The 22,500-nt window shown below is 44.8% G+C and overlaps 2 protein-coding genes across 4 annotated transcripts in view; one reads left to right on the top strand and one right to left on the bottom strand.

The window, feature by feature from the left end:
• LOC124011390 (claudin-11-like) overlaps positions 1–3,046 on the top strand; it is a 4,051-nt gene extending 1,005 nt beyond the window's left edge. The window contains exons 2-3 of the mRNA XM_046324712.1: positions 512–676; positions 2,483–3,046. Of these exons, the coding sequence (XP_046180668.1) occupies positions 512–676; positions 2,483–2,748 (431 nt within the window). The 3' untranslated portion in view covers positions 2,749–3,046. The remainder of the gene's footprint in view (positions 1–511; positions 677–2,482) is intronic.
• A 5,337-nt stretch (positions 3,047–8,383) lies between these two features.
• The window catches only part of LOC124010418 (probable cationic amino acid transporter), a 23,208-nt gene continuing 9,091 nt past the window's right edge, over positions 8,384–22,500 (bottom strand). For all 3 annotated transcript variants that reach the window (XM_046322828.1, XM_046322829.1, XM_046322827.1), the window contains 8 exons: positions 15,481–15,698; positions 15,079–15,225; positions 12,995–13,203; positions 12,608–12,755; positions 12,216–12,423; positions 11,800–12,087; positions 11,281–11,517; positions 8,384–10,951 (listed from right to left, as the gene is read on the bottom strand). In XM_046322828.1, coding sequence (XP_046178784.1) covers positions 10,647–10,951; positions 11,281–11,517; positions 11,800–12,087; positions 12,216–12,423; positions 12,608–12,755; positions 12,995–13,203; positions 15,079–15,225; positions 15,481–15,698 — 1,760 coding nt within the window. In that variant the 3' untranslated portion in view covers positions 8,384–10,646. The remainder of the gene's footprint in view (positions 10,952–11,280; positions 11,518–11,799; positions 12,088–12,215; positions 12,424–12,607; positions 12,756–12,994; positions 13,204–15,078; positions 15,226–15,480; positions 15,699–22,500) is intronic.

Below are 22,500 nucleotides of genomic sequence, written 5' to 3'. Positions count from 1 at the left end.
CTATAAAATGCCACACTCTACAATACTACACTATAGTATACTACATTATACTATACCCTAATATACCTCAATATACAATACTCTATTATACTATACTCTACTAAATATTACTAACATCTACTATACTCCACTATACTATACTCCAATACACTATACTCTAATATACTCCACTATAGTATAGTATATTATACTACACTCTACTATACACCACTATACTCTACTCTACTATAGATAGATGATACTACTATATTGAGGTTAATAAATAAGAAATAACAGGGCTGTGCAGACTGCTGCGTCTCTGTGGCTGTGGACTCTGACCAAGAGGTTATGATATATCGGGAATATTTCACAGCTAAAGAGTGTTGTTTGTCCCAAGCCTAAACCGATGGTCTACAACAGCTAGTCTCAAACTCAAGGCCTGGATATCTTTCCTATTGGAATCAACCAAGATTACTATGGCACATTTCAGGCCATACCGTTTATCTCTCTGTCTCTGTGTGTCTGTGTACAGCATACATCCAGACGTCGAGGGCGTTGATGATAACTGGATCCCTCCTGGGGCTGCCTGCAGTGGGGATGGTCCTAACAGCCACGCCCTGCATCTCTCTGGGTGATGAGCCTCAGTCAGCCAAGAACAAACGATCCCTACTTGGGGGAGTTCTCATACTGCTAGTGGGTAAGTCTGGACACACACACACACACAAACACACACACACGCAGACAGACAGACAGACAGACAGACAGACAGACAGACAGACAGACAGACAGACAGACAGACAGAACAGACACACACACACACACACACACACACACACACACACACACACACACACACACACACACACACACACACACACACACACACACACACACACACACACACACACACACACACACACACACACACACACACACACACACACACACACACACACACACACACACACACACACACACGTACAGACAAACAGACACTTGAGCACAGAGACAGATGTTTGCACACACATTACAACATATGGTCATACTTATATCAACCCCAGTTCCAGCCGCTGCCCCTGGTCTAACCTTGACCCTTAACCCCCCATCCTCCCTCCCTCTCACCCCTCCCAGCCCTCCCTTTAACCCGTGCCAGCCATCCATCTCTCCCCTAACTCCCACAGACACACACCCACACATGCACATACGCAATTCCCCCAGAGTTCAACCCATCCCCCAGACCACCATTCCTCCCCTCCCACCTCGTCCACACCCTGTTCCCTCCTGCTGGAAAATATTTTACCATTTGTTGTTTGACACAATATAAAATGTGTTTGATCTGCTTTTCACTCTCCAGTTTTCCAACACCCTGTTCCACATGATGTCCAGCGTACGTGTGTGTGTGTGTGTGTGTGTGTGTGTGTGTGTGTGTGTGTGTGTGTGTGTGTGTGTGTGTGTGTGTGTGTGTGTGTGTGTGTGTGTGTGTGTGTGTGTGTGTGTGTGTGTGTGTGTGTGTGTGTGTGTGTGTGTGTGTGTGTATATATACTACTATAAGTACAATATTTACCTGTGTTGGTCCCATGTTTCACGAGCTGAAATAAAATATCCCAGAAATGCTCAAACGTACAAAAAGCTTAGTTCTCTAATATTTTGTACACAAATCTGTTTACATCCCTGTTAGTGAGCATTTCTCCTTTGCCAAGATAATCCGTCCAGCTGACAGGTGTGGCATGTCAAGAAGCTGATTAAACAGCATGCTCATTACAGAGCTGCACCTTGTGCTGGGGACAATAAAAGGCCACTCTAAAATGTGCCGCTTTGTCACACATAACAATGCCACAGATGTCTCAAGTTGTGAGGGAGCAGCAATTGGCCCGCTGACTGCAGGAATGTCCACCACTGTTGCCAGAGAATTGAATGTTCATGTCTCTACCATATAAGCCGCCTCCAACGTTGCTTTATAAAATTTGTCAGTACATCCAACCGGCCTCCACATCCGTCTTCTTCTCCCGTGGGATCGTCTGAGACCAGCCTCCCGGACAGCTGATAAAACTGAGGAGTATTTCCGTTTGTAATAAAGCCCTTTTGAGTGGAAAAACTCATTTTGATTGGCTGCCCCTGGCTCCCAAGTGGGTGGGCCTATGCCCTCCCAGGCCCACCCATGGCTGCGCCCCTGCCCAGTCATGTGAAATCCATAGATTAAGGTCGAATTTATTTATTTAAATTGACTGATTTCCTTATGTGAACTGTAACTGAGTAATAAAATGGCTGCATGTTGCTTATATATTTTTGTTTAGTATACATGCGTGTTTATAATCAAATCAAAATCAAAATGTATTTGTCACATGCGGCGTGAAATTCTGACTTCCGTGAAATTACCGTGAAAATCTGACTTCACGAGCCCCTAACCAACAAAGCAGAGTTAAAAAGGACAAGAAAAGTAGAACCTTCTATGTGTATTAAATGTGTCCGTTAATCTAAATCTTTCTCTCTCCTTCCTGTACAGCTCTGTGTGGGGGGGTGTCCACAGTATGGTTTCCTATCGGAGCCCACCAGGACCAGGGACTCATGTCGTTTGGGTTCAGCCTGTACGCTGGCTGGGTGGGCACGGCCTTCTGTCTCCTGGGAGGGGCCATGATCACCTGCTGTTCTACTGAACCGTCCCAACACTACAATCACCATGACAACGACAGGTTCTACTACTCCAAAGGACAGGGGCCTGGCAACCCTGTTCCACCCTCCACTAACCACGCCAAGAGTGCCCATGTTTAGACCCACATGAAGTACATACATGCACACACACACACGCACACACACATAGACACACACCAGTGTTGTGTAACGCAGAGCGACGTCTAACCTGGTGCCTGAAGAGAAACCAAGGGGTCCTGATCGGGACAAGCCTGCTCTGACGAAGGACTTATTTTCATCTCTTTGTTATACAATGAAGGCTAGGGTTAGGGTTCTTTGTTTTACAATGAAGGCTAAGGTTAGGGTTCTTTATTTTACAATGAAGGCTAAGGTTAGGGTTCTTTGTTTTACAATGAAGGCTAAGGTTAGGGTTCTTTGTTTTACAATGAAGGCTAAGGTTAGGGTTCTTTATTTTACAATGAAGGCTAAGGTTAGGGTTCTTTGTTTTACAATGAAGGCTAAGGTTAGGGTTCTTTGTTTTACAATGAAGGCTAGGGTTAGGGTTCTTTGTTTTACAATGAAGGCTAGGGTTAGGGTTCTTTGTTTTACAATGAAGGCTAAGGTTAGGGTTCTTTATTTTACAATGAAGGCTAAGTTTAGGGTTCTTTGTTTTACAATGAAGGCTAAGGTTAGGGTTCTTTGTTTTACAATGAAGGCTAAGGTTAGGGTTCTTTATTTTACAATGAAGGCTAAGTTTAGGGTTCTTTGTTTTACAATGAAGGCTAAGGTTAGGGTTCTTTGTTTTACAATGAAGGCTAAGGTTAGGGTTCTTTATTTTACAATGAAGGCTAAGTTTAGGGTTCTTTGTTTTACAATGAAGGCTAAGGTTAGGGTTCTTTATTTGACAATGAAGACTAAGGTTAGGGTTCTTTATTTGACAATGAAGACTAAGGTTAGGGTTCTTTATTTTACAATGGCTAGGTTTAGGGTTCTTTATTTTATAATGAAGGCTAGGGTTAGGGTTCTTTATTTTACAATGAAGGCTAGGGTTAGGGTTCTTTATTTTATAATGAAGGCTAGGGTTAGGGTTCTTTATTTTATAATGAAGGCTAGGTTTAGGGTTCTTTATTTTACAATGAAGGCTAGGGTTAGGGTTCTTTATTTTACAATGAAGGCTAGGGTTAGGGTTCTTTATTTTATAATGAAGGCTAGGTTTAGGGTTCTTTATTTTACAATGAAGGCTAGGGTTAGGGTTCTTTATTTTATAATGAAGGCTAGGTTTAGGGTTCTTTATTTTACAATGAAGGCTAGGGTTAGGGTTCTTTATTTTATAATGAAGGCCAGGGTTAGGGTTCTTTATTTTATAATGAAGGCTAGGTTTAGGGTTCTTTATTTTACAATGAAGGCTAGGGTTAGGGTTCTTTATTTTATAATGAAGGCTAAGGTTAGGTTAGGGTTCTTTGTTTTACAATGAAGGCTAAGTTTAGGGTTCTTTGTTTTATAATGAAGGCTAAGGTTAGGGTTATTTGTTCTACAATGAAGGCTAAGGTTAGGATTAGGGTTCTTTGTTGTACTGTGAAGGATAACTGTGGATGGAAAGTACTGTGCACCTGTCAGTGCATTTTATAGAAAATATAGTGTACCTTTTTTAATAAAGACTGTCTTGATTTGTAGTTTTTTGATAAATATCAAGTCTGGAATGTTTCTTATTGTTGATTATACATGGGTCATTATGTGGGTACCTACCTGTGTTCCAACAGTACTGTGGTAAGGAAATGTATTATTATATAGTTTCATTATACAATGACAAATCAATGAAATTGCAATATAGCCCTTCTCTTAAACAAGTCAGTTTCTTCAGCCTGATGGACCGGTTAGTGATAGGGTTGGCCTAACAATCTGGCCATCCAGAATCACAAAAACACGCTTACTTCTTCCCCATGGAAGCGCGCACATCGTCTTTCGTGACGTTCTCAGCTAATCCATTTATACTGTATGCAGCGTTGACCGTGAATGCAGTCTCTGCTAACGCAGGAACATTACCTTCACATTTCTAACGCGCTGTAGCGCAGACCTTTAGTGCTACGGATTGAATCGAGCCCTTAGAGGGCTTGAGTGGCCGTAATGAACAAATGATGTTTTGACAAAGAGAACTACAACTAAAATTGTTAAGATAACATGATTCATTTCCTGTTTGATCCACATCTGTCGCAGAGGATGTGTACTGTTTCTATGTCTCCAGGTTTCATATCTCTGGCAACATGGTCCCTCCCTTTTTCACGTCTAGACCTCCGCATCTCTAATGACACCCTACCCTATATAGTGCACTACAAAGGCAGATGGGGGTAAACACTACATAGTATGTGTCGCTGGCCAGTAGTAACGCAGCACGCTGGGGTGTCATTTCAGATGTGCTTGTTCATATGTGGTCTATACACCAGAGTAACACTCCCTCTCTGTTGTTCTAGCAATACATCTTTGTTTAAACACAGAAACGTTTCTGGGTCGTGTTGTGTTCATCTTGGTTAATATGTATAAATCATGTGTATAAATAAAACTGTTGTTTGGTTAATACTAATAATAATAATGACAATGTCCCAATTTTTTTCATGTCAAGTTAAATGACTAGCTAACTGCCTCAGAGGCGCAACCCTACACACACACACACACACACACACACACACACACACACACACACACACACACACACACACACACACACACACACACACACACACACACACACACACACACACACACACACACACACACACACACACACACACACACACACACACACACACACACACACACACACACACACACACAGGAATCACCTACTCTCTCCCCGTCTCCATCCGTGTTTCCCTAACTGTAGCAAAATAAACACTGACATCAGAGGTATTATCACTGGTGCTCTGGTTCAATCTGACCCAAAAACACAGGAAGTGTAGCACTGATCTACTGATGTAATCAGTAATCCTAGTCTGTGTTCCCGGAAGCACATCTGGCCTCGTGAACTGTCTGTTCTTTAACCAGGACACAGACGTGTGTATTTGTGTGTGTGTGTGTGTGTTCACCTAGGGCATTGTTATAGTGTGTTATCAGTGGTGTGACTCTGACCTTGTCCTGGTTAGCTCAGCACAGAAGGCTCTGTTCCCTGCAATACACTGATACACACTGTCCTATTATATCCTCCTCTGTGTAGCAGTGTGTGTGTGTGTGTGTGTGTGTGTGTGTGTGTGTGTGTGTGTGTGTGTGTGTGTGTGTGTGTGTGTGTGTGTGTGTGTGTGTGTGTGTGTGTGTGTGTGTGTGTGTGTGTTTCTGTGACAAAAACAGAGCCAGTCCGGTTCATATTTGCAATAAATCATGTTTAATTGTTGCATGGAGGCGATATCGACAACTCAGCTTAAACAAGTTGCACTCAGGAGCAGAAACACACATGGGGCCTGCATTCAAAATGGCACCCTATTCCCTTTATAGTGCACTACTTTTGGCCAGAGTCCTGATAGGGTGTCATTTCAGATGAAGTCAAAAACAATAACAGAAAACCCCAAATACATCAGAACATTTTACAACTTCAGATAGCAAAAATATACAGAAGAAAAAGAAATATCTAGTCAGCAAACAGAAGCCAGTCTCAACATCCCACAAAGACAGCCAGCCACAGCAGGAGAGAGATGGAGGCAGTAATTCAATCGCAGTGCATTTCATTGACCGATTGAATAAACCAGCAATTTAACCAATGTGGATAGCTGGTGTTAATTTATATCACCCGTCCCTAAATGGGCTTTAGGAAGCTGTTAGGAAGATTGTTGACGTTCTGTGCGGTTCAAACCGGAATGCATTATGATTGAATACCAGGAAGTGGACAGAGACATGGCACACCTTCTCCCGAGACAAAATGAACAAATCAAACAGCACCTCAGACTTTAAAAGCAACAGTGGCAACTTTTTCTTTAGTGTTGTAATAAAATAGTGTTTATTGTTTTTTAATGTTTGTATAACCTTCTAATTTGCCTACTTTAGACTGTAATAAATGTTATAAGATCGTTAAAAGAAAATACTTATTTTTTTAACATAACCTTAACCGACTAGAGATAGAAGTAGTTTAAAAATATAAGCTTTTACCGTTTCCTCCCAAGCTGAGCTCTGATTGGGTGAAATACAAGAAGTGAAAGTGGATAAACCTCACCCACTTACTGTGGAGGCCCACCATTGGAGGACCTGGGTAGTGTGGTTAGGGATAGTTGTGGGCGTGACCCAGCAGTAGAAAAATAATCCTATTTTTGTTTGATCGTTTTTCCTCATGTTTTTGTGTCAATGCTGTTGAATGTAACTGTATGTATTTACTCTAGCTAGTGAATGTAACTGTATGTATTTACTCTAGCTAGTGAATGTAACTGTATGTATTTACTCTAGCTAGTGAATGTAACTGTATGTATTTACTCTAGCTAGTGAATGTAACTGTATGTATATACTCTAGCTAGTGAATGTAACTGTATGTATTTACTCTAGCTAGTGAATGTAACTGTATGTATTTACTCTAGCTAGTGAATGTAACTGTATGTATTTACTCTAGCTAGTGAATGTAACTGTATTTATTTACTCTAGCTAGTGAATGTAACTGTATGTATTTACTCTAGCTAGTGAATGTAACTGTATGTATTTACTCTAGCTAGTGAATGTAACTGTATGTATTTACTCTAGCTAGTGAATGTAACTGTATGTATTTACTCTAGCTAGTGAATGTAACTGTATGTATTTACTCTAGCTAGTGAATGTAACTGTATGTATTTACTCTAGCTAGTGAATGTAAATGTATGTATTTACTCTAGCTAGTGAATGTAACTGTATGTATTTACTCTAGCTAGTGAATGTAACTGTATTTATTTACTCTAGCTAGTGAATGTAACTGTATTTATTTACTCTAGCTAGTGAATGTAACTGTATTTATTTACTCTAGCTAGTGAATGTAACTGTATGTATTTACTCTAGCTAGTGAATGTAACTGTATGTATTTACTCTAGCTAGTGAATGTAACTGTATGTATTTACTCTAGCTAGTGAATGTAACTGTATTTATTTACTCTAGCTAGTGAATGTAACTGTATTTTTTTACTCTAGCTAGTGAATGTAACTGTATTTATTTACTCTAGCTAGTGAATGTAACTGTATGTATTTACTCTAGCTAGTGAATGTAACTGTATGTATTTACTCTAGCTAGTGAATGTAACTGTATGTATTTACTCTAGCTAGTGAATGTAACTGTATGTATTTACTCTAGCTAGTGAATGTAACTGTATGTATTTACTCTAGCTAGTGAATGTAACTGTATGTATTTACTCTAGCTAGTGAATGTAACTGTATTTATTTACTCTAGCTAGTGAATGTAAATGTATGTATTTACTCTAGCTAGTGAATGTAACTGTATTTATTTACTCTAGCTAGTGAATGTAACTGTATGTATTTACTCTAGCTAGTGAATGTAACTGTATGTATTTACTCTAGCTAGTGAATGTAACTGTATGTATTTACTCTAGCTAGTGAATGTAACTGTATTTATTTACTCTAGCTAGTGAATGTAACTGTATGTATTTACTCTAGCTAGTGAATGTAACTGTATGTATTTACTCTAGCTAGTGAATGTAACTGTATGTATTTACTCTAGCTAGTGAATGTAACTGTATGTATTTACTCTAGCTAGTGAATGTAACTGTATGTATTTACTCTAGCTAGTGAATGTAACTGTAACTGTATTTACTCTAGCTAGTGAATGTAACTGTATGTATTTACTCTAGCTAGTGAATGTAACTGTATGTATTTACTCTAGCTAGTGAATGTAACTGTATGTATTTACTCTAGCTAGTGAATGTAACTGTATGTATTTACTCTACCAAGTGGTTTCAGTTAAAACTTGAATTCTGCTTAAAAATGTCTTCTAAACATGATTAAATATGTAGTTAACCCTTAATTCACTGCATCAATAGAAAAATGGCATTATTTGGGTCTTTTTATATTTGGTTCCAGGTGGATCCTTAATGAATAGTTGACATTCATAATTCAGTTTGACCTAAACAAACCCTGTTGTAGTGATATATAAGCAGAACGTACAGGGTTACGGTGTACCCTCGAATATACAGTGAGTGACTTCAATCTATTGTAAAGGTCTATGGTCTACTGGATTCTCATGGTTGTTTTGTTGTGGACTTTGGCTTGCTTTGTAAACACAGGGGGTGGAGTTAGTGGTTGTGAGGGGTGGAGTTAGTGGTTGTGAGGGGTGGAGTTAGTGGTTGTGAGGGGTGGAGATGAAACCAAAGAACCACCACCTACTAAATTTGCTACATATCATACCCCAGTTCCAGATCGACCAGTCCCCTTCACCCTATAGTTTCCCTTATCAGGGGTCAGGGGTCAGCTTGGAGTAGGGTGTTAGTTCTATAATGTCTCTTAGCCGTCGGTCACCACATGCAAATACAACATCTACATCCATGCTATACACATTAGCATGCTATCACATTCACCAGCCAGCCACGTTACATAGCCACAGGTATGGAACACACACACACACGCACGCACACACACACACACACATACGCGCGTGCACACGCTCACACACACAGAGACATAATATTTACAGTACAACTATGGAGCACAGAGTACCTACTGAAGCCCCTTTCTGGTTTTGGGTTCAGCTGAACTGTGTGTGTGTGTGTGTGTGTGTGTGTGTGTGTGTGTGTGTGTGTGTGTGTGTGTGTGTGTGTGTGTGTGTGTGTGTGTGTGTGTGTGTGTGTGTGTGTGTGTGTGTGTGTGTGCGTGCGTGCGTGCGTGCGTGAGTGCGTGTGTGTGTGTTTGTGTGTGTGTGTGTTTCACTGGACAACACAAGCGAGCCACCCCTGAAGAGCAGAGAGAACCCTGGGTAGTGTGGTTAGGGATAGAGGTCAGCAGTTAGGGGTCGTGGAGAGTAGGAGGGGTCGCGTGGCATCTTTAGTTTAGTGCATTTGACAAGTAAGGCTTCCCCAAGGGGGCGGAGACCATAGAATGAGAGGGTTCTATGTGACTAAACACTCAGAGATATTTGTCTGATGTGAGAGCAATTCTCATCTCGTCTTCTTTCTAATATAGTAACATTCATTTCGAGCTTTAGCCTGTAGGCAGAGCAGAGCAGGGTGGCGTCCATAACTCTGTTTAGAACAAATCTGTCATTTAGAACCTTTCCATTCTGAGCTCTAGTAACGCAGCAACAGGGGCTTGTGGGGGAGTGGGATGGGGGGGGATTCATAGAGAGTGGGATGGAGCAAAATAAGTCACAAACACACTCCACTGGTAAGACCCTGAAGGGGACATAGATACAAGGTGTAAAAGCGTACACACGCACGCACGCATGCACACACACACCCAAAAGAATAACACACACACGCATGCACACACAGATGAAGGCACTATTGCAAGCAGTCCAATTACAATGTGAAACAAAACCCCATCAGCCCCCCTCCTTCCCAGATAGAGACTGGAGAGGCGGGTGTGTGTCTAAGTGTGTCTGTGTGTGTGTGTGTAGCTAGTTTCCTCTCTGTGAGATGAGAGAAGCAGCAGAGACACCTGCACCAGTGACAGGAAATGACCTCGGATCAGCGCTCTGACAACTTCCTGTGAGTGTGGCGAACCAGGAAATGCTGACTCGTCGCTCCCAGTCTGTCATCACTCTGGACTGTCTATAGTGAGAGGAAAATACCTTCACTGTATGCCCATCACCAAATCAACCCAAAGACTCCGCCCACTGTTTCTGATTGGTAGTCTACAGCTTTCCTCCATAGGATCATACTTCCTTTGTAATTCAATGAAAAAATTATGTTTTTAAATAAGTAACAAGCGACCCACACAAACATTCACACAGACACACACACACACACAGACACACATACACACACACACCCGGCAGGCAGGCAGCCGGCAGTAGGCAGTACATTCAGTTGTTAACAACAGTAACATCTATCAATCCTCTCGGAAACATCCGTCCATCCGTCCATCATTCCTTTCTTCTCAGAAATCTACTGGGTCCTCCTCCGCCAGCGCTCTCTTAGCTCCTCCCTTCGGAACCGTCCAATCATCATCATCAGCCGTGGGGGGTACCAGCCCTGACCCGTCGACACCATGTGGTGCGGCCCAGGGGTCGTTGTTGCTAGGGGGGTAGAGGTCGTCGTCAACGCTGAAGCCTGAGAAGCCGTCGTCCACCCCGGCATGGTGACCATCGTAGCGCTGGTATGTAGACGCATGGACCTCCTGCTCCCTGGACCTGATCTCCAAAGTACTGTTCCACATCCCATAACCAAAGTAGATCAGGATACCTGAAGGGGAGACACACACCAAACCGCAGGGTGAGACGCACACACACACACACACACACACACACACACACACACACACACACACACACACACACACACACACACACACACACACACACACACACACACACACACACACACACACACACACACACACACACACACACACACACACACACACACACACACACACACTCACACACACACACACAAACACAGGCACGTGCACATACACACTCACACAATGTTAGAGTATGTGGTATATACTTTCATCCATCCATCCATCCATTCATCCATCTATCCATCCACTCGTCTCTCCAGTAACGCACCTAGGAAACACCAGACAGCGAAGCGTATCCAGGTGATGGCAGACAGTTTTAACATCAGGTAGCTGTTGACCAGCATGGCAGCAGCAGGAACCCAGGGAACAGCCGGAGCCATGTAGGGCAGTCGCTTCGGGTTCTCTGGCTGCTGCAGGATGATGACGATGAGGAGGGCCATGAAGATGACCAGGAAGATCAGCAGGAGAAGAGCCCACCAGCTGCCATCACCGATGCTGGCCGCTCCTGGAGAAGAGAAGATACAGGAGGGAAATAGCTAGAGAAGGAAACGTTCGCCATGCAGAAACTTCATTATTTCAATGGGATAATATACGATAGAATGAAATGATTTAGCAGTTCGCAGTTAGTTTGGTTTGTGTAGTTTTAGATGTATGTTGTTTAGTGTAAGTCATTTGAGAAATGTGGGTTTGAATCTTATAAGAAATGGATATAATACAGAAACGAATGGTGTATCAATAGGAGTATAGTTTCAATAGTACTGAGTGTTCAACAGAGATGTCTCCTTACCGAAGATGATGAAGGAGTTGAAGATGAAGACTACGAGGAAGAGGAGGAGGACACAGACAGTAACTGTCTTTCCTGTTGCCGGAGTGGGCCGGTCCATCTTTCCAGGCAGGCCCAATCGGATCCTCATTGTGTAGTACCGCGGACCAATCAGCTTCTTCAACCTCCACGACATCCCGCCCTCTGACTCTTCTGATTCGATGCCGGAGCCCATGTCGACGGTGCCGTAGTTCGGGTGGCTGGCAGTGTAAGTGGTTTTATCTGGTTTACCAATCAGCATCTCGTTGTCGCCTGGATTACAATATTACAATGTTACAATATTACAATGTTACAATATTACAATGTTACAATATTACAATTTACAATGTTAGGGTAATATGGTATCAGGGTAGTAGGATTGGATGTGTGTGTGTGTGCACCTAGCGAGGGGAGATTCTTAGCTCCACAGGTGTTAGTTTGAGGTCCTCCGTAGTCATCTACTTCACTGATTGGAGAGCACACTTCCTTCTCACACTCAGCTAACACGCCCTCCTTCTTCTTATTGGACTGCTCCTCAGACAGGAAGTTCACAAAGCCGTGGATGTCTGATTCTGGCTGGTAGCGTAGCAACAACACACACACACTAACCTGGAAGAGGTGAGAGTTTGAGAGAGTTTGTGTGTGTGTGAGTGTGAGTGTGTGTGTGTGTGTGTGTGTGTGTGTGTGTGTGTGTGTGTGTGTGTGTGTGTGTGTGTGTGTGTGTGTGTGTGTGTGTGTGTGTGTGTGTGTGTGTGTGTGTGTGTGTGTGTGTGTGTGTGTGTGTGTAACTCACCAGTGTGTAAGCCAGTAGTGTTCCTATGGACATCATCTCTATGAGATCTCGTAGGGAGACGAGGAGAGAGAGGAGAGCAGCCAGACAGCCAGACACAACACATGCCACTGCTGGAGTCTCAGTGTAGGGAGACACATGGGCCAGGAACCTAGACACACACACACACACACACACACACACACACACACACACACACACACACACACACACACACACACACACACACACACACACACACACACACACACACACACACACACACACACACACACACACACACACACACACAATGTGAACGTTATTAATACAGTGTGCGTGTGCTTGTGTGTTTGTGTATGATCATGTCCGTGTGTGTGTGTGAGTGTGTGTCCATGTGTGTGTTGTCACCTGAACAGCAGTCCGTCTCCAGCCATAGCGTAGATGACTCGTGGCATGGGGAACAGAGAGCCCAGGAGACTGACAGACAGGCCAGCTACAGAGCCTACTGCTACTATGTACTTAGCAAAATAACAGCCATGTACAGCAAACATCTCCATCAGAGGAGCGTCTGCATCGATCTCTGTATAGGGAACCATCAGAGTCAGAATCACTGATACCTAGAGATAGACAGAGAGAGAGAGAGACAGAGAGAGACAGAGACAGAGAGAGAGAGAGACAGAGAGAGACAGAGACAGAGAGAGAGAGAGACAGAGACAGAGAGAGACAGAGACAGAGAGAGACAGAGAGAGACAGAGACAGAGACAGAGACAGAGAGAGACAGAGACAGAGACAGAGAGACAGAGAGAGAGAGAGACAGAGAGAGACAGAGACAGAGAGAGAGAGAGAGACAGAGACGGAGAGAGACAGAGACAGAGACAGAGAGAGACAGAGACAGAGAGACAGAGAGACAGAGAGAGAGAGAGACAGAGAGAGACAGAGACAGAGAGAGAGAGAGACAGAGACAGAGAGAGACAGAGAGAGACAGAGACAGAGACAGAGAGAGACAGAGACAGAGACAGAGAGACAGAGAGAGAGAGAGAGACACAGACAGAGATAGACAGAGACAGAGAGAGACAGACAGAGACAGAGAGAGACAGAGACAGAGACATAGACAGAGAGAGACAGAGAGAGAGAGACAGAGACAGAGAGAGACATAGAGACAGAGAGAGAGAGACAGAGAGAGAGAGAGATACATAGACATAGACAGAGAGAGACAGATACATAGACAGAGAGACAGAGAGAGACAGAGAGAGAGAGACAGAGACAGAGAGAGACATAGAGACAGAGAGAGACAGAGAGAGAGAGAGAGGGTTATGAAGATAAACTCAAGTGTGCAGGTGTGTGTGTGTGTGTGTGTGTGTGTGTGTGTGTGTGTGTGTGTGTGTGTGTGTGTGTGTGTGTGTGTGTGTGTGTGTGTGTGTGTGTGTGTGTGTGTGTGTGTGTGTGTGTGTGTGTGTGTGTGTGTGTGTGTGTGTGTAGGGTTGCGCCTCTGTGATCTACGTAAACTGACCATATGTCACAGATCAGAGATCAGAGAGAGATTAGGATGCAGAGATTATGGAGGAAGAGAGAGACAGAAATAAAAATGCCATCTATTACTGACAGATTAACAACCTAACCTAAACCAGAGATATAGAACATGTCTGTATCTGAAACATTAGAGTATATAGATAGAGTCTATATCTTAAACTATAGAGCATATAGATAAAGTCTATATCTGAAACCATAGAGTATAGAGACAGTCTATATCTGAAACTATAGAGTATATAGACAGTCTATATCTGAAACCATAGAGTATAGAGACAGTCTATATCTGAAACCATAGAGTATATAGACAGTCTATATGTGAAACCATAGAGTATATAGACAGTATATATCTGAAACCATAGAGTATATAGATAGAGTCTATATCTTAAACCATAGAGTATATATACAGTCTATATCTGAAACCATAGAGAATATAGATAAAGTCTATATCCTAAACCACAGACATACATAGAGAGAGTCTATATGTGATACCATAGAGTATATAGACAGTCTATATCTGAAACCATAAAGAATAGAGTTTATATCCTAAACCACAGACATACATAGAGAGAGTCCAACCAACCAGAAATCCTACATTCTGACAAACTCTTGAGAGCAAATGATATAATTTGCACCGAATAGGGCATGGACGTATATGTGTGTGTTTGTGTGTGTCCATGTGTGTGTGTCCATGTGTGTATGTCTGCGTGTATGCGTGTGTGTATGTGTGTGTGTGTGCGCGTGTGTGTGTGTGTGTGTGTGTGTGTGTGTGTGTGTGTGTGTGTGTGTGTGTGTGTGTGTGTGTGTGTGTGTGTGTGTGTGTGTGTGTGTGTGTGTGTGTGTGTGTGTGTGTGTGTGTGTGTGTGTGTGTGTGTGTGTGTGTGTGCACATGTGCGTGCGTGCGTGCGTGTGTGTGTGTGTGTGTGCGCGTGCGTGCGTGTGTGTGTGTGTGTGTGTGTACTCACAGAGACGTATGCAGTAAGGCAGGTGATGAGGGAAACAGTAATAGCATAGGGTATAGAGGTGTTGGGGCTCTTGGCTTCCTCTCCTGTTGTAGCGATGATGTCAAACCCTATGAAGGCATAGAAACATGTTGCCGCTCCCTGCATCACCTGGTATAAACACACACAAGAGAGACAGTGGTTAAAGGCTGTGTTAAAACACAATCACTTGTCGCATTATGATTCCACCAACAGTTGAGCTCGAGTTAGCTGCTAGTTAGCAATGGTGCTACTAAACCCAGCTAGTAAACTAGGAGAAGTTGACTAATGAGTTGAATATCACAATTCATTGCATATCTGCATGCCTGCCAATGTATGTGTGTACTAGGGTGTGCATATGTATACACGTCTGTTTGTGTGTCTCACCCCTGACCACCCGAAGGGTAAGAACCTTCCATCGTCCCAGTTGTGTCCGTTGACGAAGAAGAGTCCGGCCACCATCATGAAGACCCACACCATCAGGTTGATCACATTCAACACATTATTAAACCCTACTGAGTTCTTCACCCCCAGGGCCACGATCACTGTCACTATTACTGCTATCAGCAGGGCCAGGAGGTCTGGGTACGACTGCTCTCCTTTACCTAGAGAGGGAGTGGAGGGAGTTGGAGGAGGGAGGGAGGGAGGGAAAGAGTGAGGGAGAGCAGAGGGGAGAGGAAGGGAGAGAGGGAGGGGAGGAGGGAGGGAGGGAGCGAGTTGGAGCAGAGGGGAGAACGAGGGACAGAGGGATGGGGAGAGGGAGGGAGGGGGAGCAGAGAGTGAGGGAGAGAGAGATGGGGAGAGGGAGGGAGGGGGAGCAGGGAGCGAGGGAGACAGGGATGGGGAGAGGGAGAGAGGGGGAGCAGGGAGCGAGGGAGAGAGGGATGGGGAGAGGGAGGGAGGGGGAGCAGTGAGTGAGGGTGAGAGGGATGGGGAGAGGGAGGGAGGGGGAGCAGAGAGTGAGGGTGAGAGTGATGGGGAGAGGGAGGGAGGGGGAGCAGAGAGTGAGGGTGAGAGGGATGGGGAGAGGGAGGGAGGGGGAGCAGAGAGTGAGGGTGAGAGGGATGGGAAGAAGTAGTTTGAGGGAGGGAGGGTTAAATACACACCACACTGGGAGGTAAACATACATTTTTTATTTAACCTTTATTTAACCAGGAAAAGCCCATTCAGACCCAGAGACTCCTTTTCAAGGGAGACTTGGCCAAGAAGGCAGCAACAATCAATACATTACAGAATTAAAACATACAACAATAGAATACAATACAACAACATGATCCAGATTTAAAATAAGCATTTACACTCCTCTGTAACAGAGTCTCCCATAAAAAAATGTAAATTCATTCAGTGGCACTAACATATCTAGATGAAGCATGGATTGTAGACTGGAATCCTGGGGCACATATTAATCTCAAGAAAGATAGACTTGTGATTGTCAGTACATACATATTGTGTTCTACCAGAAAGATAGTTCCTAAACCAATTTACTGCCCCTTCACTGAGACCAATGTTACTGAATCTAGCTAGCAACAATTCATGCTCAACTAAATCAAATGCCTTTGATATATCAACAAACAGAGCAGCACAATGCTGCATTTTATCAAGTGCATTTATGATGCAATTTGCAACTTCTTTAGCTGCAGTTGTAGTGCTGTGCCCCATTCTAAAGCCAGACTGAACCCCTCTTAGGGCTGTTACGGTGACCGTATTACCGCCACACCGGCGGTCACGAGTCATGATGGCAGTCAAATTGCACAAGACTGTTTAGTCAGGGTAATTAGGCTTCTCCAAGCTCTGATGTTGCTGCTGGTCGTTAGTAGCTTACCAAACTTGCTAACTGCCTGGTACTCAGCACTTTATTGTCCTTCTAATCACTCTGACATCAATGCAAAAGTATTCGAAAATCTAATCAAACACTTCATGAGAGGTCATGTTGCACAACATTTCTATAGGCTATGCAATTGTGTGAGAAAACAGAGGGATGGCTTCTATTAAAAAGAGGAGGGTCCCATCAGCTTTCTATAGGCTAGGCCTACTATTGTCATGTATTGTCATATATTGTCATGTCTTGTCCCTGTGCTTTCTCTTCTATTCGTTTCCCCCTGCTGGTCTTATTAGGTTTCTTTTCCTCTCTCTATCCCTCTCTCTCTCTATCGTTCCGTTCCTGCTCCCAGCTGTTCCTCATTCTCCTAACGACCTCGTTTACTCTTTCACACCTGTCCCCTATTTTGCCCTCTGATTAAGTCTCTATTTTCTCTCTGTTTCTGCTTCTGTCCTTGTCGGATCCTTGTTTGCTGTTCGCTGTGTACTTGTTCCGTCCTGTCGTGTTTTGCCTATCATCAGATGCTGCGTGTGAGCAGGTGTCTCTGTCAGCTACGACCCGCGCCTACCCGAAGGGACCTGCAGTCTGTGGCCGCTTATCCTGTTATTCCCCTCTACAAACTAGAGGATTCCTGTTATCCCCGTTTGGACATTTCCTGTTAAGGATTCAGGATTTGTTATTTTCTGTTTGGACTTGAATAAACTCAGTTTCTGTTAAGTCGCTTTTGGGTCCTCACTCACCTGCATAACAGAAGGATCCGAACAAGAATGGACCCAGCGACTACGGATTCTCTCTACTCTGCTGTCGAGTTCCAGGGAGTGATGCTAGGCAGACACGAACAGGAATTGTCTGCTGCTCGACATGCCGTTGAGACCCTGGCCGCCCAAGTCTCCGGCCTCTCGGAGGAGATTCACAATCTCCGCCTCGATCCACCGGTTACCTCCTGGGCTTCCGGGTCTCCGGAGCCCAGAATTAATGACCCACCGTGTTTCTCTGGGGAGCCCACTGAATGTCGCTCGTTCCTTACCCAGTGTGATATAGTGTTCTCTCTCCAGCCCCACACGTACTCCAGGGGTATTGCTCGTATCGCCTACGTCATATCTCTCCTTACTGGACGGGCTCGGGAGTGGGGCACGGCTATCTGGGAGGCAAGGGCTGAGTGTACTAACCTGTATCAGAACTTTAAGGAGGAGATGATACGGGTTTTTGATCGTTCTGTTTTTGGGAAAGAAGCTTCCTGGTCCCTGTCTTCCCTATGTTAAGGTAATCGATCCATAACGGATTACTCTATAGAGTTTTGCACTCTTGCTGACTCCAGTAACTGGAACGAGCCGGCGTTGCTCGCTCGTTTTCTGGAGGGACTCCACGATAAGGTTAAGGATGAGATTCTCTCCCGGGAGGTTCCATCCAGCGTGGATTCTTTGATTGAACTCGCTATTCGCATAGAACGACGGGTAGATCTTCGTCACCGAGCTCATGGAAGAGAGCTCGCGTTAACTGTGTCCCCCCTCTCCCCGACACTACCATCTTCCCCCACTGGCTCAGGTGTTGAGCCCATGCAGCTGGGGGGTATTCGCATCTCGACTAAGGAGAGGGTACGGAGAATCACCAACCGCCTCTGTCTCTATTGCGGTTCCGCTGGTCATTTTGTCATTTCATGTCCAGTTAAAGGCCAGAGCTCATCAGTAAGCGGAGGGCTACTGGTAAGCGCTACTACTCTGTCCTCTCCGTCAAGTTCCTGTACTACCTTGTCGGTCCATCTACGCTGGACCGGTTCGGCAGCTTCCTGCAGTGCATTAATAGACTCTGGGGCGGAGGGCTGTTTTATGGACGAAGCCTGGGCTCGGGAACATGACATTCCTCTCAGACAGTTAGGGGAGCCCACGGCCATGTTCGCCTTGGATGGTAGTCCTCTCCCCAGTATATTATGTGAAACACTACCTTTAACCCTCACAGTATCTGGTAACCATAGTGAGACCATTTCTTTTTGATTTTTCGTTCACCTTTTACACCTGTTGTTTTGGGTCATCCCTGGCTAGTGTGTCATAATCCTTCTATTGATTGGTCTAGTAATTCTATCCTTTCCTGGAACGTTTCTTGTCATGTGAAATGTTTAATGTCTGCTATTCCTCCTGTTTCTTCTGCCCCCTCTTCACAGGAGGAGCCTGGTGATTTGACAGGAGTGCCGGAGGAATATCATGATCTGCGCACGGTCTTCAGTCGGTCCAGAGCCACCTCCCTTCCTCCTCACCGGTCGTATGATTGTTGTATTGATCTCCTTCCGGGTACTACTCCCCCACGGGGTAGACTAGACTCTCTGTCTGCTACCGAACGTAAGGCTCTCGAAGATTATTTGTCTGTAGCTCTCGACACCGGTACCGTGGTTCCTTCCTCCTCGCCCGCCGAAGCGGGGTTCTTTTTTGCTAAGGAAGAGGACGGCCCTCTGCGTCCCTGCGTGGATTATCGAGGGCTGAATGACATAACGGTTAAGAATCGTTATCCGCTTCCCCTTATGTCTTCAGTTTTCGAGATTCTGCAGGGAGCCAGGTTCTTTACTAAGTTGGATCTTCGTAACGCTTACCATCTCGTGCGCATCAGGGAGGGGGACGAGTGGAAAACGGTGTTTAACACTCCGTTAGGGCATTTTGAATACCGGGTTCCGCCGTTCGGTCTCGCTAATGCTCCAGCTGTCTTTCAGGCATTAGTTAATGATGTACTGAGTGACATGCTGAACATCTTTGTTTTTGTTTACCTTGACGAGATCCTGATTTTTTCACCGTCACTCCAGAATCATGTTCAGCACGTTCGACCTGTCCTCCAGCGCCTTTTAGAGAATTGTCTTTATGTGAAGGCTGAGAAGTGCGCTTTTCATGTCTCCTCCGTCACTTTTCTCGGTTCTGTTATTTCCGCTGAAGGCATTCAGATGGATCCCGCTAGGGTCCATGCTGTCAGCGATTGGCCCGTTCCTAAGTCACGTGTCGAACTGCAGCGCTTTCTCGGTTTCGCGAATTTCTATTGGCGTTTCTTTCGTAACTTCAGTCGAGTGGCAGCTCCTCTCACAGCCCTTACTTCTGTCAAGACGTGCTTTAAGTGGTCCGTTTCCGCCCAGGGAGCTTTTGATCTCCTCAAGAAGCGTTTAACATCCGCTCCTATCCTTGTTACACCTGACGTCACTAAACAGTTCATTGTCGAGGTAGACGCGTCAGAGGTGGGCGTGGGAGCCATTCTGTCCCAGCGCTCCCATACTGACGATAAGGTCCACCCTTGCGCGTATTTTTCTCATTGCCTGTCGCCGTCGGAACGTAACTATGATGTGGCTAACCGCGAACTGCTCGCCATCCGCTTAGCCCTAGGCGAATGGCGACAGTGGTTGGAGGGGGCGACCGTTCCTTTTGTCGTTTGGACTGACCATAAGAACCTTGAGTACATCCGTTCTGCCAAACGACTTAATGCGCGTCAGGCTCGTTGGGCGCTGTATTTCGCTCATTTCGAGTTCGTTATTTCTTATCGTCCGGGCACTAAGAACACCAAGCCTGATGCTTTATCCCGTCTCTTCAGTTCTTCTGTAGCCTCTACCGACCCCGAGGGGATTCTCCCTGAGGGGCGTGTTGTCGGGTTGAATGTCTGGGGAATTGAGAGACAGGTAAATCAAGCACTCACTCACACTCCGTCACCGCGCGCTTGTCCTAGGAACCTTCTTTTCGATCCCGTTTCTACTCGTCTGGCCATTCTTCAGTGGGCTCACTCTGCCAAGTTAGCTGGCCACCCCGGCGTTCGGGGTACGCTTGCTTCTATTCGCCAGCGTTTTTGGTGGCCTACTCAGGAGCGTGACACGCGCCGTTTCGTGGCTGCTTGTTCGGACTGCGCGCAGACTAAGTCCGGTAACTGTCTTCCTGCTTCTGCTCCTGGCCTTGCTGGGTCTCAGTCTGTCCCCAGCCACCGCATCTCTCCTGCCCTTGCTGTGTCTCAGTCTGTCCCCTGCCACCGCATCTTTCCTGTCCTTGCTGTGTCTCAGTCTGTCCCCAGCCACCGCATCTCTCCTGGTCCTGCTCCTGCACTTGCTGTGTCTCAGTCTGTCCACAGCCACCACCTCTCTCCTGTTCCTGGTCTTAGCCTTGCTGTGTCTGAGTTTGTCCATAGTTGTTACTCTCCTGGCCTGTTTGGTCCTGATTGCTCTAACTCTTACAGTTCTCTACCCGTGTCTCATTTTTATAATAGTAATTGCACTAGATTCCCTCTTCATCGTTTCCCGTTACGGTCCTGAGGAGAGGAGTTGGGTTCTATCTCGGGACGTGCTGGACCGTTCGTTGATCAATGATTTCCTCCGTTGCCGCCAGGGTTCCTCCTCGAGTGCGCCAGGAGGCGCTCGGTGAGTGGGGGGGTACTGTCATGTATTGTCATATATTGTCATGTCTTGTCCCTGTGCTTTCTCTTCTATTCGTTTCCCCCTGCTGGTCTTATTAGGTTTCTTTTCCTCTCTCTATCCCTCTCTCTCTCTATCGTTCCGTTCCTGCTCCCAGCTGTTCCTCATTCTCCTAACGACCTCGTTTACTCTTTCACACCTGTCCCCTATTTTGCCCTCTGATTAAGTCTCTATTTTCTCTCTGTTTCTGCTTCTGTCCTTGTCGGATCCTTGTTTGTTGTTCGCTGTGTACTTGTTCCGTCCTGTCGTGTTTTGCCTATCATCAGATGCTGCGTGTGAGCAGGTGTCTCTGTCAGCTACGACCCGCGCCTACCCGAAGGGACCTGCAGTCTGTGGCCGCTTATCCTGTTATTCCCCTCTACAAACTAGAGGATTCCTGTTATCCCCGTTTGGACATTTCCTGTTAAGGATTCAGGATTTGTTATTTTCTGTTTGGACTTGAATAAACTCAGTTTCTGTTAAGTCGCTTTTGGGTCCTCACTCACCTGCATAACAACTATATTTATATCTCAACTTTCCTAATATTAAGCACATTGCTTCTCTTTACAACAGGAGTATAGCCTATCTGACTGGCATGAAAATAAACCACGGGGAAAAGCATCCTCCATTCACTATTTAAATGCATAGTTGACATATATTTTGTCCCGCTGCCCCTGTTTCCATACAAGTGCATGATAATCGTCCATTCTAAATAAATAAAAATGTCACAAATATATTATTTAGTATATGTAAAGACAATATTATATCAAGAATAGTCTGATGGGTGGCAAAATTAGCCTATCACTTGTGAATTGTATATAGTTGAAGTCGGAAGTTAACATACACCTTAGCCAAATACATTTAAGCTCAGTTTTTCACAATTCCTGACATTTAATCCTAGTAAGAATTCCATGTCTTAGGTCAGTTAGGATCACCACTTTATTTTAAGAATGTGAAATGTCAGAATGATAGTAGAGAGAATTATTTATTTCAGCTTTTATTTCTTTCATCACATTCCCAGTGGGTCAGAAGTTTACATACACTCAATTAGTATTTGGTAGCATTGCCTTTAAATTGTTTAACTTGCGTCAAACGTTTAAGGTAGCCTTCCACAAGCTTCCCACAATAAGTTAGGTGAATTTTGGCCCATTCCTCCTGACAGAGCTGGTGTAACTGAGTCAGGTTT

This window comes from Oncorhynchus gorbuscha, linkage group LG23 (assembly GCF_021184085.1).
Source record: "Oncorhynchus gorbuscha isolate QuinsamMale2020 ecotype Even-year linkage group LG23, OgorEven_v1.0, whole genome shotgun sequence".
NCBI lineage: Eukaryota > Metazoa > Chordata > Actinopteri > Salmoniformes > Salmonidae > Oncorhynchus > Oncorhynchus gorbuscha.
The sequence above is the reverse complement of the archived record's forward strand: the minus strand, read 5'-3'. Positions and strand labels throughout refer to the sequence as shown.